General features: G+C 38.7%; 1 protein-coding gene across 1 annotated transcript in view; it reads left to right on the top strand.

Annotated features, from left to right (window-relative positions):
* Positions 1 to 17495, top strand: part of LOC126469759 (protein ERGIC-53) — a 91782-nt gene that overhangs the window by 65670 nt on the left and 8617 nt on the right. The window contains exon 10 of the mRNA XM_050096985.1: positions 8455 to 8715. Within this exon, the coding sequence (XP_049952942.1) occupies positions 8455 to 8715 (261 nt within the window). The remainder of the gene's footprint in view (positions 1 to 8454; positions 8716 to 17495) is intronic.

Here is a 17495-nt window from a genome sequence, read left to right as displayed (position 1 = left end):
ACAAGAAAAGAAAGCCACTACTGTAAAAGTACAGTGTTGACGAGAAGCTGCAGGAAACAGTACCTACTGTAAAATATCGGAGAGTAGCTATCCAGAGCAATCGTAAGTGGGAAGACCACATAAAATAAATAGTAGGAAAAGCAGATGCCAAACAGATCCAGAGGAAGAGTCTTGAGGAAATGTAACTCATCCATAAAGGAGTGGACTGAATCTGGAGTATTGTTCATCAATATGGGATCCTTACTAGGTAAGAACGATAGAAGAAATGCGGAAGATCCAATGAAGAGTGATACATTTCATCACAGGATCATTTAATCAGTGCAAAAGTGTTACTGAGGTGCTAAACACTCTATTGGCAGACATTACATGAGAGGAGTTGTGCACTACAGAGAGATTTACTGTTGAAATTATGAGAGATCACTTTCTGGGCAGAGTTTGACAACAGATTACTTCCTCCCACATATATTTCATATGATGCCCATGACAAGAAAATTTGAGAAACCAGAGCCAACACAGTGTCTTACCAACAATCTTTCTTTGTACGCACCATTCGTGCGTGTGTGTGTGTGTGTGTGTGTGTGTGTGTGTGTGTGTGTGTGTGTGTGTGAGATCTATTTTTGATTTGACAGAGGCCTTGTTGGCCGAAAGCGTATTTTGGGAGAGCCTTTTGTTGTGCTTATCTGCAACTCAGCATCTTTGCTATATGGTGAGTAGCAACTATCCTTTTCATAATATAGTTACTTTTCTAGTATGACTTATTGATAGCATGCACGATACATATGTTTCAAGTTGCCTCCACTGCATTTACCACTCGATCAAACTGAAAATGATCAGTGTCACAAATGTTAGATCTATCCCACTTGCAACTCTATTGTATAATCCTTAAACAATGTTCACAGGATTCAAGTATACAAAATCCAGTTTGTAACTGCAAGGCAAATCTTAAGACGTGGAATAAGAGTATAACTAATATATACTCATAGTAACCTACACATGTTGAATAACTACAGTGTTCACTTTGTTTATTGAAGTTATTTCATGTGGAATATAAAACTACAATAAGAAATAATTTTAAGCTTACCAGAGTGAGAGCAGAAACAAGCCCAACATGCGTCACGTTCACCTGGTTGTATGAGGGCCTGTGGTGGCTAGCCGTTTGTCCGTGGTTGCTGCAGGGTGAGGAAACACTCGAGCATGTATTGTTCTGATCCTGACACATCCATGAGCTCTTCCACAGAAGGTTTTGCTATTATTGGTGGGTTAGAAAGTGAAGAAAATTATCTTTGGTGTTCCAATCAGACTGACACTTTTAGAAAACGGCCGAAATGAAGTTAAAAAATAAAGGAATGCATTCGCAAACAGCTGAAGGTGCTTTTGGCTACAGTCGGCCACCTTCAGCCTGCTGCCTCAGGGTGCAGCAGAGAATCTCGTGCAGTGCATGGGACATCTCGGGTGCTGTTTGTTTCACTCATTGGCTCTGCTTCAGAGCCACGTCAAAGTGTAATCAAAGCGGTGGATCCGTCCTTATACCAGGGGAATGGTGGGTGGTAATGTGTTTGTGTCACTTGAAGCAGAGGGGCAATGTGGAGACTGGCTGTCTGGCTTTGCCTATGCACCCTGTGAGTGAGCAGCAGGGTCCGAGCAGGCACATGTGGCCAAAGGTTTGTTAGTTATTGAGAGCTCCAGAGTTAGGTGTGTTATGGAGCGCCTTAGGGAGATAGCATTCAGGGCTGAAAAGAAAGCCAATGTGCACTTGGTGTGCCTGCCTGGTAGCCTCATCTGAGATATGGAGGCAGCCTTGCTTGTGGGTATCAAGTGTGCAGAGTGCGGTCATCTGCAAGTTGGGCTCAAGTCATCACAGACGACCCCTGTCACATGGGTTCTGAGGTCGCCCTCAGTTCATACAAGTGGCTGACGGAGGCGACGAAGACATCTGGCCTCGCATGTGGGACGCAAGTAGGGATTGGAATTTGCAGCATTGTTCCCGGAGTTGATATGGGTCCTGTGATATGGAGCCAAGTGGAGATGTCTCAACCAATGGCTTCATCAAATCTTTGGGGGTCTTGGTAGCAGATTTCTGGAGCTACATTATGAAGTGGAGGACTGCCCTTGATAGGCCACGTGTGCAGTACATAAAGGAAGCAGCTACTAGGGTAGTGGAGTACATATGAAGTGCACTTTTTTATATATATTTTTTTAAAGGCAACAGTATGAAGTAGTCTGCGGCTTGTGGTCTTGCAGTAGTGTTCTCGCTTCCCACGCACAGGGTCCCGGATTCGATTCCCGGCGGGGTCAGGGATTTTCTCTGCCTGGAGATGACTGTGTTGTGTGTCTTTCATCATCATTTCATCCTCATTCACTCGCAAGTCGCCAAAGTGGCGTTAAAGAACTTGTGGAGTGGTGGCCGAACCACCCTGCGAGGGGTCTCCCGACCACCAATGCCGTACGCTCATTATTATTATTATTATTATTATTATTATTATTAGTTTGAAGTACTCTAATGAAGACTCGTCACTTGATACGCAGATAGCGAAATTAGACCACATTCAAAGTAAAGGCACTTTGACTTTCAGAATTTTATCAGTAAATTGTCCAAGTATTTGTAACAAAATTCCTGAATTTGCTGCCCTTCAGGAAAGTTCTCACACTCAAATTATTCTTGGGACCAAGAGCTATCTGAAACCTGAAGTAGAAAGTGCTGAGATATTTAGCAAGTCATGGAGCATATATCAGAAATACAGATTAGATACCATAGTAGGGGGGAGTGTTTATTAAAGATGACAAAAATATTCTCACTATTGAGGTCAAAGTTGAGTGTGACAGTGAAGTTATCTGGTCATATATAAGGGATCTAGGTGAAACGAAGTTAAGGGAAACCAGTTGTGAGCGAATTTCCTATTGTTGATCCAGCTAATGTTGGTACACTTCCCTCAAAAATTATTTGCTCATATCAAACCAAATTTGTAACATGTATAATTTGTTATATTTTCTTGAAAGTGTGTTACTTACAACAGTAGCATTGTTATCACTGTAAAAATTCTAGAAGAGATATGACCTAAAAGATTGGCATTTGAAAAAAGAAAACTAGATGTTTGTCAAACCTTTTATTTAATTGCCATAATTCTAGTACATTGTAATGAAAGTGAAATAATTGATCTATGTTCCAAGTTTCATTGATATAGATTTATAAGTTTCAGAGAGAATTATACCTAAAGCTAAAACTCTCATACTTTCAGGAAAATGCATTTGAAGTTTTTGATGCAACCTATTCAACCTGCATTCGAAGCTGAAACTCACCAGCCCTGTAGTTGTCATAATTGAGGGTTCCTGTATCCCCACCTTGTGTTTGGAGACCCTCTTTTCAGTTCTGGCCTCTCTTGCCATTTGTAGGGCATATTTCTCAGCCTCTCGCACGCTCAGCTGGTCAGTTGACAGAAGCACATTCTCCATGTTCATCCTAGGTTCTCTGCTCATTGCACTGAAAACTTTCAGCCTGCTGATTGACCCATAATTGAAACATAATACTGCGTTCACAACACAAGTTTTTAGAATTTTGATGCCTGAAAATATTGTTTTAGGAAGGCATTTCCGCACACAGTTACTGAAACTTTCATTGGGAATTACCTACAAATGGGTTTTTAACATATGTTGTTGACATTGTATAGGGATGGTTAGGTCTATGCTCATCACCAGTTACACTAGCTCTCTGATACTTACACCATGTCGAGTCAGGACCCTTTGGACAGGGAGAATGACAGGGGTCCACGATTACCGTCAAACTTATTCCTACTGTTGAAATTGCTTATCCTGCCATTATTTACAATTTGCATGGATAGAATATAACTATCAACACAACAAAATTACTTCCTAAAATTAAGTATTGTTTCAAATCACTATGAGTAAAATCAAAACAGAACACTTAAACTAATGTTAAACTATTACCAACACTCCATTCACTCACCACCAAGCTGACAAACTTGCAAAGTAATGGTCAAAGAATAAATAGAATCAAGACAAAAAGTCTCTTGCAGCTAAATAAACGGCTCATTTGACAGCAGACAGGAGGGAGTGTGCGTCATTGTATAGAAAATGCTTTTTTTCCCCACAATTAAAATGCGCCAAACGTACAAGTATAGCTATCACACCCAGCAGACAAGACTTAATGGGTGAAATTGTAGATGACATTTTTCAGAAAATCATTAAGTGGTTCTCTGCAAATGAGCTCTCGTTAAACTTTGACAAAACACAGTATATACAGTCCCACACAGTAAAGGGAATGACACCATTAATAAATATGGACTTCGATCAGAAATTGGTAGCTAAGGTAGAATATTCAAAATTTCTAGATGTATGCATTGATGAGGGGTTGAACTGGAAAAAACACACTGAAGATCTGTTGAAATGTTTGAGTTCAGCTACTTATGCTATTAGGGTCATTGCAAATTTTGGCGATACGCATCTCAGTAAATTAGCTTACCATGCCTATTTTCATTCTCTGCTTTCGTATGGCATCATATTCTGGGGTAACTCATCATTGAGTAAAAGAGTGTTCATTGCACAAAAGTGTGTAATCAGAATAATTGCTGGAGCTCATCCAAGATCATCCTGCAGACACTTATTTAAAGAGGTAGAGATTTTGTGTAATGTAATATCTTGTATAGACACCTTTTATTAACCTGACACGTTCCACATCATTACGAAGTGTTGTATTCATGATCTATGGAACAAGTACTAATCTAATCTAATACATGAATTGTACATATTATGATTCAGGAAGGACCGGCATGTAACTTAACAAAATAAAAAGAAATGATTATTTCAACAGATTTTTGATTCCTGGTCCTCTTAATTTTTGGATGATTTTACCAGCTGCCTGATTCTGCTGTGACAGTCCTAGTGTCATTCAAAGAAAGTATACGGTCAGTAGCCCGTAAATATCCAGATCATGCTGGATTAGTTGGAGATGACTTTAACCTGTCGAGTATAGATAGTCTTGTAAAGTACTTCTTAACACAGATACCCAAAAACTGTCTTCAGCATCTTGTTCGGCAGCCCATATGCAATGGGAATGTCGTAGGCCTTGTACGTACAAGCAGGCCAGGTTTGTAGACAATGACAGTATAGATCCAGGGATTAGTGATTATGATATCAGATATCATCACAGCGAGTACTATAATGAAAGTTAACAAATTGATCAAGAAAACTAGGAAGAACAAATATAGTTGTTAGCATCTAACATATAGTAAATTGACATATAGTTTTAGTAAGATTGACGTAGAAGAATTATGGGGAAAGTTTAAATCGTGGTCTGGAGAAGTACGTGCCTAGTAAGTGGATTAAGGTCGGAAAATAGCAACCATGGTTAAACAACAAAATTGGGAAAATTCTGAGGAAGCAGAGGCTGTTGCACTCTCGGTTCATAAGAGAACATGCAAATGGCGGCAGGCAAACATCAGTAGAGATTTGTGCGTGTGTAAAAAAGATGCGCAAAGCATACACCAGTTACCAGTCATATTACAGCAAAAGATCTGGCCAAGAACCCGAGGAAATTCAGGTCCTATGTGAAATTGCTAATACAGTCACTCGTGGACCCATCCAGTGTGACAGCAGAATGAAAGCTGAAATTTTAAATTTTGCAGTTAAGATGATGATCATGCAGGAGAATCACAGTAGTATTCCATCATTTGTCCATTGAACTGACTCCCATAAGGATGTCATAGTAACAAACATCCTTGGTGTAGAGGAACAACTGGAAGAGTTGAAAACAAATAAGTTGCCAGGTCTAGATGGAATCCCAATTCAGTTTTCTAAAGAGTACTCTATGGCATTGGCCCCCTTACTTAGCTTGCATTTATCATGAATCTCTTGCGCAGTGCAAAATCCCAATCAAGTGGGAAAAAAAGTGCAGGTGACTCCTGTGTATAAGAGTGAAGGAATGGATCTGCAAGATTACAGTCTAATATCCTTAACATCAGTTTGCTGCTGAGTTCTGGAACATATTCTCAGTCCGAATATAATAAATTTTCTTGAGACCGAGAAGCTTGCATCTACAAATCACCACAGTTATAGAAAGCATCTCTCATGTGAAACTCGGCGTGCTGTTTTCTCACATGATACACTGCAAACTATAGATGAAATACAATAGGCAGATTCCATATTTCTAGATTTCTGAAAAGCATTTGATACAGTGACCCACTGCAGACCCTTAACAAAGGTACAAGCACATAAGAATAGATTCCCAGATATGTTAGTGGCTTGAAGACTTCTTAAGTAATAGATCTCATTACATTGTCTTCCATGGCAAGTGTTCATCAGAGACAGGGGTACATCAGGAGTGCCCCAGGGAAGTGTGATAGGCACTATTATTTTCCGTGTACATAAATTACTTGGCAACCAGGGTCAGCAGCAATCTGTGGTGTTTGATGATTATGCTGTTGTGTATGGGAAGGTGTCATCATTGAGTGACTAGAAGGATAAGAGATCATTCCGACAAAATTTCTAGTTGGTGTGATGAATGGAAGGTAGCTGTACATGTAGAAAAATGTAAGCTAATGCACATGAGTAGGAAAAACAAACCTGTAATGTTCAGATACAGCATTAGTTGTGTCCTGCTTGACACAGTGTTATCATTTAAATATCTGGTCATAATACTGTAAAGCAATATGAAATGGAACTAGCGTGTGAGGATTGTGGTAGGGAAGGCAAATGATTGACCTGGTTTAATTAGGAGAATTTTGGGGAAGCGTAGTTCATCTGTAAAAGAGACTGCCTATAGAATACTAGTGCAATCTATTTCTGAGTACTTCTTGAGTGTTAAGGATCCCCACCAAGTCAGATTAAAGGAAGACATAAAAACAAATCAGAAGTGGGCTGCTTTAATTCACTGTGCTTCCAGAAATTATGAATGATTGGAAAATATATTTTTTTTTACCCTTGTTGACCAAAACTCTTCCGGAAGTATGTTGATCTAGCGCACAGGGATCTTTATTCCGTTCGGTAAATCTACCTGTGGTAACTCAATTGTAGAATAGTACAAGAAAATCCTCCACAGTAAAAACACCAGCATTGATTTGTAGCATGTTGAATGACTTGAATTTATTTGCGACAGGGGATGTTATTGTTCGGAGCACAGTTTGTAAATGGCATTAATAGCAGTTGTTTGTTTGACAGGAATTCAGGTGTTCCCATGTGCAAATAGGTTTCACTGTATGAAGTGCAAGTTGAAACTGCCTATTGTATGATATGTATGCAGCTTTATCAATTATGTCGTTCTCTCTGTGTCATTTTTTCTTTCATTTTTGTCTAAGGCAATGTATGCAAATATGTTTTGTGGTTGCAGAATCTCATTGACATCACTGATTATGCAGATGTATATTGAACTCAAATCCTTAGGGCAAAATCTTCACCTTGTTTCTGTAAACAGACTGAGTACAGGTCTTCCTTTTGAGCAGAAGATAACCAATCTTTTCTGTGTTTATACTCATCTTAATCATGAGTAATCTAATAGTTTAGAAATGACTTACTTTGTTTGGTCATGACTGATGTAGAATATGGAACTTTCAATTTCTTTTGTTCATCCAGTAATACTTCTTGAGGAAATATAATGTCCAGAAAGATTAGGAGCTATTGCCATTATTGTCAGTTGTATGCTGGTACTGCTTCATGTCCAATGTGTTTCAAACTAAGAGATGACATTTCACAAAAACATTTGATACATCTCAATTGAAAAATGGCTAGTGTTATCAGTCCCCCTCTGTTAACTGAGCGTTTAGCATGACTGGCTCACAGGATCAGTTACAGAAAATACTGCCATATGTGGCTCATAAGAAGTACTTGCTCTCAGTCCCTTACTCTGTGTAATTGTCACAAACAACATTGAACAGTTATTCATACATAACGAGCTCCTCAGCTTTAGAATTGAATACTGTATGAGATATGTGGATGATAAGCACACGTTGTGAGCTGGTGTAACTCATCAATTTAATGCATGGTTATTTATAACACTTCAGATTGTGGGCCTAGGATCTGAATCATAGTTATACTGTCAAGTTCAGCATGTATTAATAGAAAACCTTTTTTAATGCTTGTAGCTTATTTCCACTTCATGTGAGTTGTAGGATTAGTGACTTTATTGCTCTCATCTGTCTACAGATATCATTTGAATCAACAAATGTTAAGTGCAGTTCTATCTTTATTGGCTGATGTAATACTTGCAGTTCTGTTAGTATTCTGTTTGTCGTAGCTTTCCTGGAAGGAAAGACTTAATGTACGGGAACATACTTCTGATTTTCAGCAACGAACCATGAGTGTACTTTTAGTATTGCTTTGATACAGATAAAAGTGTGAGGCTGCTGCACCACTTTTAAATATTATTTTTCAGACAAGTTTTGTGTTCGTATTCTTAAAGCTGTAGTATAATTTTTGCTAGGTGTTTGATGCAACAATTTTTTTCAGATCTACTTTACACGAGGTCCATTCACGAGCAGACACTATTTTGCAAACTCAATCAAAGCAGTCAACTGGACAAGTTGCATCTGTCAGCTATGAGGCTGTTGGCTTAGGAAATGAAGTGCGTGATGCACTTAATTCACTCAAGCGTGAAATGGCACAGAAAGTTGTGCCATCTTGTCCAAGTGTATCATGTGTTTCATTGACCATGGTGCTGGTCATTGTTGCTGGGCAGATGCTTGTCCTACTCCTGTATGTTTACTACAGGTAAGCAGTGTAAATACTTTCATACATTTGATCATATGGGTAGTCATAATTTATTGTGTATAAGTATTAACTCAACTTTTTTTAAGATGTTTGGTAATGCTTCTTAATTTAGCGGGATGAGTCAACTGCAAAAAGTCATATTTTCTTGCCTATTCTTTTGGGGCAAAGTGCATGTATTGATTTCTACTAATCATTTGTGCTCCCATTAGATGAATTGGAGTAGTACTTTTCGTTATCAATGAAACTGGGAATTTGAATTACACAAGTCACAAGTCCTACTATGTATTCCTTACATCATTATCTGCTGTCATCACTTAAATATTAATCTGTCCACAAACAGTTAATTAAAGCTAACAAAATAATGGTAATTTTTACCCTATAATCAAAATGTTAAATTTGTTACTGCTACATCCACAGACACCTAATAACAGTTTAATCAGTAATCACTTATTCCTTAATCTATTCTCAGAAATTGACTTTCATTACAGATATATCAAACCTGTGTTGATAGACATTTTTTTATTAACAGTGAGTACACAGTTTCCTGCACACAAAAGTATTGTTTACTATTCATATTATTGAAAGTAATTATTTTATTTGTTTAAATAGCGTGTGTATTGAAAATAGAAATTAAATTCTTAACATCTGCTACAACACTGTTAAACCTCTATGTTACACATAATATTAAACTTCCTGCAGTTCATTTTTGTGGTGGACTGGTGGGTAAAGTGCTGGACCCCGGCCCTGGAGTTCCTGGGTTCAGTCCCAGGTCAGAGCAGCAGGGAATTTTCCTCATTCCATTCCCTGTAGGATGGTCCCAAATCCTCTCAACTTGGAATCAGACTGCCACGGATACTATATTTAGCGCAGTATAAGACGACCCCTATTTTTTTTAAGAAGCTGTTGGAGAAAAATTTATTTTTAAAGCCCCTATTACACGATGTGCTTAAACCGTACACCTATGCATCAGCGCCCCGAGCATGCATATCTGTAACTACAGGCTGGTTCACATAGACCTATTACACCATCCATGCGGCATATACCCAGTGCATATGTGCAATAGACTGTTATAACACGCGAAATGCAGATAGAACCATCTGATCTCTTGTAAAGTCGTTCATCCTAACAGTTCATTCTAACATATTGGAATGTTATTCGTTCAAATTATTTATGTCAGCTCAAGGTTTCTATTTAATAAGAAATTGTTTTTTATTGTCATGTATCAAGTAATTGTTATTCTATCATGTAGGTTACTACTCGCCTGAATTACAAACTCAACAGTTAGTTTTATATTATGACACTTGGTTACACAGGTACATGTATATTTAAATTTAAATTTTGCACATGGGGGGACCCACTTGTCTTTGGAGCTATTGCCCTGGCACTGACAGTAAATCTTTGGATTAGGGCAGAATGACGATGAAAATGGAAAGCCAGACATTGTTGAGTTCGACCCTGGCTGGAAAGAAGGAACAAAGGCAGGGCATTATGTTGCTTATGAAAGAACTGAGGCCCGAAGATCTGCAAGAGTTTAGGAACTTTGTGAGGGTGGACATATCCTGGAGGGGACACTATCTCACCATCTCAAAAATAAGAATTAAATCGTATATACATATGTTTTGTAATCGTACCAACCTGGATCACTGATAAAATACCAGTACATGCCCTGTTATGTTGCAGGCTGGTTGTAACATTACGTTTCCTGACAACTGGGGAATCTTTTAAGAGCCTGGTTTTTAGCCACAGAACAGCACAGCCCACCATTTCAAAAGTTGTTGTGCGTGTATGCACTGCAATTTGCAACACTTTAAAGGACCAATACTTAAAGGTGTACTTGCGTTGTTTCTCCAAGTTTGGAAAATGGAATGCTATGTGCTACTCAGTCTTTTGCAGTCATCGTCTGTCACACAAGGCGAAACTGCGCGGACTCTCATCACTGCCAGTTTGTCTTTTCTGACATGATGAAATAAAGCAAGAGATGCAGTCAAATCAAACATTAACTTTCGTAAGCTGAGGCATTAAGATACAAATCAAAAGTCGCCATGTAATGTTATACACATATTACTCAGAAAGAAACGATTGCTGACATACCATATAATGATACAGCGGGTCATATAGACACCTTTCGTCACTGTATGCCTGAATTAACACAGTTAACGCCTCTCTGCTCCATTCTATTTCTGTAATATGAAATAATCAAAAGAAAAAATGCTTTCACAAACACCTAGTATAAAAGAAAGTCAGTTGGCAGAAAAACTTTTTTTTTCTACATTTACAAAAACCTATGTACTGAGAAAAACGTGGAGAATCCCCAATGCGAAAACTGAAATTAGCTACTAGCCACTGAACAATAAGCAAATAACAAGCAGAAAGCACTGAGGTACCCCCTTCTGCGCATGCGCAAGTTATTGGTACCTGGTGTGCATGCGGGGATTGATGGGAGTTAAAGAACTGCTGTCTATTCTGTCGCGCGGATAATGTGTCTGCTAATTTTTGTAGTTTCGCTCGTTCTACTGCTAGATGGCTATCGCACTAGACCAGTACCGTTCACGGCTGATCATCGTGTAATATCCACTTCATATATGCTGACTGATCAAAGTTACAAACTTTTGTTGATGTAAGGTATCTGCCTAAAAAGTTAACACTACACCTATTCTCAACTTACACCATTTATTGATTGCCTGCGTTGATAATACAACAAGAAATAGTGTAAACAATAAGAAATTGTCTACATTAATATTTATCTTCACTGCCTTCTTTGTTTAGCCTGTCATCTGTGTTACCACTATTTTTAATCATCACCATCATCCTAACAGGACAGCTGTGAAACTAATATATTAGTTGCCACAAATATTTTTCTTTTTCATCTGAAAAGTTGAGACTTCACCCTCCATCGGCAACATTGCTGCATGAAACATGTAAGTATGCTACTGGCCCCAGTGTAGACTTTCAGCATCTCCAGCAGAAACATGTAATGTTGAGTATTTGCCCAATTTTATAGTAAGTTTGATTCAGAGTACAAATGGATTGAGAAAAACTGCAGTTAAAACATCATAGTTGTTTGTAAAAGGCCAGAGTATGCAGTATATAGTCTCATGGTTGGCAGCAAGACTTAATTTGCTGCCCGCTCACCACTCCCCACCCCACGCACAATATAGTTCTCAGCCAAGCTGTTGTCATAGGTCCCCACTAAGCCTTCTTTAATGCTGTGCTGGAGCAACTGTGAAACATGGACTGCAATATCTTCTAAAGTGGAGGTCATATGTAACAACAGCGACTAATACAGAAATAAATGATCACACTGACCAATCGGTCCAATTCTCGAACTTTAGCTTGTCCCATGATCTAGTGACGTCTGCTGGTACTATCTCCACAGCCGTCCTTCTGCTGTAATTTATTTTTGCAACAAAAATTGCAGTCAGTTTAATGTGATTTGTTTCATTCGTTAGACATTTAATTCTGGATCTATTTTCTTTCTCGTTTCATCTGAATGTCACCATCAGATTTTAAAGCTGATTAAGAGATGGTAAAGTCTTTCTCCGGTATTCTAATATGTGAACAGTGACAAAATTTCTCAGCTGCAACCCACTTCACAAATCTTTAGTTTCTCATAACCAAATAAAATGATGTCTTGGGTTCAAAATCAATTAATGGTTTTTGAAGGACAAGATTTTAACCTTTGAATGTTACCTTTACTTAAAAAGCAGCATAAACTCTATGTATGCAGTATCCATACATGTATGAGAACTTTTATTGCAAACCTGTTCAAAGACAACAGATGTCTGTAAGTTGATCAAATATGATGCTGCTCCCTCTTGTGTTTCACAAAATTGTCAGTCTTTTTTAGCAGAGCATTAGGATGTTGTAGCAGCTAGTTCATAGTTTCTCGCGTATCCATTGCGTTAGTGCCGCAAGTCAAATACCACATGATTGTTCAAGCAAGATTGATACTGTATTGAGCGCTTTAGTGCATTGGGAAATCTCCTGCCTATTCTAACGAAAGTTACTGTCTGCTAATCCCTACCCTTCAGAATTCTAAAAGGTAAATTTATACGGAACCTCAATAGCCAAAGCTTCTTTTGTAGATGTAAGACAACCCCTATATTAATTTAATCAGTGAATACAAGATGACCCCTTATTTTTAGACTTTGGGAAAAAACTTCATAATTTGGTAAGCACAGTATATGCATGGAGGGTGGGACTATGGACTTTACCTCCTTCATGCACTTATGTTGCACTGGAATATAAGAAGTATTTTAAACACAGAGTTCGCTGTCACAATATGTGTCTATGTTTGTATAACAAGGCCTTCTTATTTCGGCTGGCTCACGCTCGTGCTACAGCAGTGAGCTACCAGCTGGCTCATGGTGACAAATTGTGGGGAAAGGGGGTGGGGGTAGGTGTGAGGAATCAGAACATAATAGTTTCTCCATAGTAGATTATGATGTGTTACATACATAAAGGTATCTCTTCACAGTGGCTCATTTACGCATTTTGTGACAAACAGTATTTTCTAAGACTATTACATTAATGAAAACGCCAGTGAAATGAAATTTACATCTATCTATGAAACAAATAACGTATGGCAGCTAAGTACCAGACTTTTCAAAATCCTGGTAACAAATCTCAGATATGTGGAGGAGATCAATGAGTATATTTTGATAGTGTTCAAAATTCGGCTGTGCTCCCATACTTAAAGATAACAACTTGGAGAAATGAGCTGTGTTCCCATTTCCCAGCTGTCTCTACCACAGTGTGTTTTATCTTAAAGCCCTCGATGCAGTCACACATCTCTGGAATTAACATGTTTTTACCGCACAGTACTGTATTTATATGGTGCGTAATATCACAGAGGAATGCTAAATCTGCTATCTGCCATTAATTTTTCAGTTCTGCAACAGGCTTAAGACTGGTTTCCAACAATATATGTATTTCATTGTGAAGTTCAAAAATTTCTCAAGGACTTTACCTTGACTCAACCACCATATTTTGCTGTCACATATGATTCCTCATAACTGCTTTCCAAGTTTTCCAAAAAGGCTTTGAACTAGTGATGTCTGAGAGCACGATGGCAGATGAAATTAGTTGTAAGAGTCACCTCATTCAGCACTTCCTTCACATTCAAGTTCCTTAGAACATAAGTTCTTGTGGTGGAGAATGCAGTGAGAATACAGTGTGTTGAAAAAATCTCATGTGGAGCAGGCAATGATTTTCGCATTTCTCATAAAAGTGCCATAAAACTGAGATTTTGACCAGCCATAGCCACTGCACTACCTGTAGCCAAAGAAGTGACACACCTCATTGCAGAACCATACTGTCAACACTTTCGTGCACATACACAGAATCTGTGTTCCTGTTGCAGTGTCGTTCAATGGAACCAAGTCCTCCTATGAACATCAGACCTACTATCTAATGTAAATCACCATCTGAGCAATGTCGGAAACATCTGTACACTCACAAGTGCCAAAAAAAATGCAGTAACATGTTTTGCAAGAACCATTAGCTCATCTAAAATGTTGTTAGCTTTTTTATTGTGTGCTGAACTGTAGAATGAGGCAGACTGCTTGAAACACTTATTCTCTCAGGAGCTATATACTCAGCTGCAGGTATTAAACATGGCTTCATAAACTCTCCTTCAATGAAACAGCATAATGCTTTGGCAGTCTGAAAAACAATATAGTAACTTGTAAGAAATTGTGGATGCATTTGCTGAGTTTTCCTCCTGAAATCAAAAAACTTACTTTCATATTGAAAATGTTCTGGGGAAAATTATTCAGGCATTTATTTCTCTGCTCCCATATGATGAATACTTTTTCAGTCAAATCACTTTAACAGTTCCTTTTATTTTTGCACCCCCAATTCTCACTCTTTGCCTTCCAAGTGTCCATAATCTTTTGCATGAAAGATATTTTACAAACTGAATTTTTGTTGTTGTTTTCAGAACTTTGAAATAGGCCTACACTAAGCATACCAAGACACTACACGTACCATAAACACACAGGCATTGTGCACTGACATATTGTAGAATGATGTTGGTGCATATGACCTTTGCTTTAAAATTCTTAACCTGGCCATCATTGTACTTTGTATCAGTTTTAAAAGAGCTGCAACATATGTGTATACACTTGTGTCTAAGGCTCTCCTGTGTAAGAATGACCACAGTTATGTTCAGCGTATTGTTTGCACATCCCCACAGCTACGTAATGACATCTGCCAACCCCGTTTTACAGCAGGCGCTCACTTCCAAGTAGGCAAATGACTGAGTGTCAGGGCTCTTGCTCACCTACCTGTCTTATACACAGGTATGATACATTCAATTTAAGGTTCAGAAGTACTGCTTAAGTTTCCCCATGTGAAAAATACCCTTTGGAACATTGTTTTCAGGAGTTTTGATACTGTGGCTCTTCCCAATGGACATGCTAAGTGAGAAGGGTGGGGCCAGTGAGAAGTGAACGAAGTGAAGAACATTCTTTTGGCAGGTGCATACTGTTCAGTGAATAGTTTAAGAAAAACTTAATATGCAGTGGGGTACATTCTGTAGGCCTACACTTATTGTGATGGGCAGTGGCAACACACTAAACTCCTGTTGAGGAGGAGGAGGATGAGGGTTCAAATTCCCATTTGGCCATCCAGCTTTAGGTTTTCCAAGGTTTCCCTAAATTTTGTAAGGTGATGCCAAAATGGTTCCTTTCGAAGGAAACACACTAAAAAGTCTTACTGTAATTTTGAATGTGATTTGTAAAGGGAAACTGGCAGTAATTATTGACACCTGTATTGTTGTGTTTTAAGTACACAAACAATTGAAAAAAGTGTCTTCTTTCTTCAAGTATACATGTTGTTTCAGGAGGCAGTGGAATTATGCTGCGTAATATCCCTGCCATAAACCATTCAAATACCTTGTCAAAGTGGTGGCTAAATGTCTCTTATGGAGAGTTCAAAGAGTCAGACATACAGCTTTATGTTTACTGACAATATCACACACACAGCAGTATCGAAATGCTGGTAACTGAAATGAATGTGATGGTATCCTGGTGTAAAAATTGGCATACTTGCGACAGCTTACATACTTAATGTTCCAAAACACCATGTGTAAAAACAGGATTGCCTGGTGGTTATACCACAGGTTCGTTGTGATACAAAGGAAGGGGTCAAGTGTTCTGGGTAGCCCTTCGACGAGGGATCATTCATATAACCAACAGAATGATCATTGTAGTTTCAGTATCCTACATATTTGGTCAAAGTATGAATATTACACACTTCCTCCTCCTTAGGCAAGTGGAGCAAAGCGGATGGTTCTTTTTGCATTTGGTATGGTCTATGGTGGACTTGGTGGGACTTACAGAGGCACCATTAGTTCATTGAAAGTTCCTTGGAAAACCCCACACATTACTTTTTTACTATATTTTCACCATCACCAGCAGGTCAAAACCCAGCCTGGATTCTGAGATGGCTATGCATAGCAAATGGCTGTAAGTTTTATTGTGTGTTCCAAAGACCCCAATCTCGAACTATCTTGTAAGATTTCTTTATCCCTTTTCGGGATACAGAGGTTCAAAATTACCCCACTTGTATTTGTAAAATACGCACATAAAACCCAGTGTGAGGCAGAAATGTAGTTTATAAAGTGACATAGCACAGAGAAATGTGCTGTTAAGTGTAACTGTTATCATAAGAGGAGTCCTGGGCCTCCCATGTTGTAGTACTGAAGCACATGCAATATTGCTTTGAACATAAAATCTGGTTTGAGCTGCGAAATTAATTTTGTATTATTTCAGTTTCACTTCAGTAAACTATATAAATTTTACTGACAAATACATTTCTTTGTGTATGAGTTACATGCCGAAGAAATGCGAATGTGTTCCTGTTTATTTAAAATACTCTGAGTGAACAGTGGGGTACCAGCTACCACATTCTACCTTCCTCAGCACTTTCAAAAATTCTCCCAATAATTTTGGCATGCCAACATATTGACACTTTTTTATGCAGAGAGAGAAGACACTGTGGCAGTGGAAAAGAGATGAAAAAGCAGCAAGTACTGGAAGATGGTAGACAGTGGTTGTGTTATAGAAAGAATGAAGAAGACAGTGGCAATGTGAGAGAAAGAGAGGAACACAGTGGTAGAGATTAAGAGAGGGACACACTGGCAGTGGAGCTTATTGGACAGTGACAGAACAGCGCACGGAAAATAGTGAAGAAGACAGTGCCAGAGGGAGGAATAAAGAGAAACAGAAAGTGGAAGTGGGTGACGTGACAAGCCATGAAACATATTTTTCTCTATAGTTAGTTTTACAGTTCTTCTACAACATGGCTAACAACTCCGTGGTGTAGTCGTCGTCGTCGTCATTGATTTTTCTCTCAGCTGCATTCCATGTTACTCCTCTCCTACTGAAATCTTCATTAACCTCATCTGCCCATCCCTTCCTGGGCCACCCAGTCAGTCTTCCTCCTGGTACTTCCATCACCAAATACTGCCATGGAGTTAGGCAGGTGCATGTGCTTCACATGACCTAACCACTTCAATCTTGCAGCACTTATTCTTTCCTCCATGATTAAGGTTACCTATAGATATCTCCTTACATAAAAAAAGTTTTGCATCACCCCAGTTCCCAGAACTCCTGAAGATAGACGTTGACTATGGATATTATACCACAGACACAGTCCCTTTGACTGTTCAGAAATGTCACTAAACCCACACAAAGATATAAACAATTATGCATGAGCAGCACCTGTTAGACGGAGCAGGTCAGACAACCGACCAGTTCGTCATTCCACTAGGAAGG

The sequence above is a fragment of the Schistocerca serialis genome, chromosome 3, assembly GCF_023864345.2.
Source record: "Schistocerca serialis cubense isolate TAMUIC-IGC-003099 chromosome 3, iqSchSeri2.2, whole genome shotgun sequence".
NCBI lineage: Eukaryota > Metazoa > Arthropoda > Insecta > Orthoptera > Acrididae > Schistocerca > Schistocerca serialis.
This window is presented reverse-complemented; position numbering and strand designations above follow the sequence as displayed.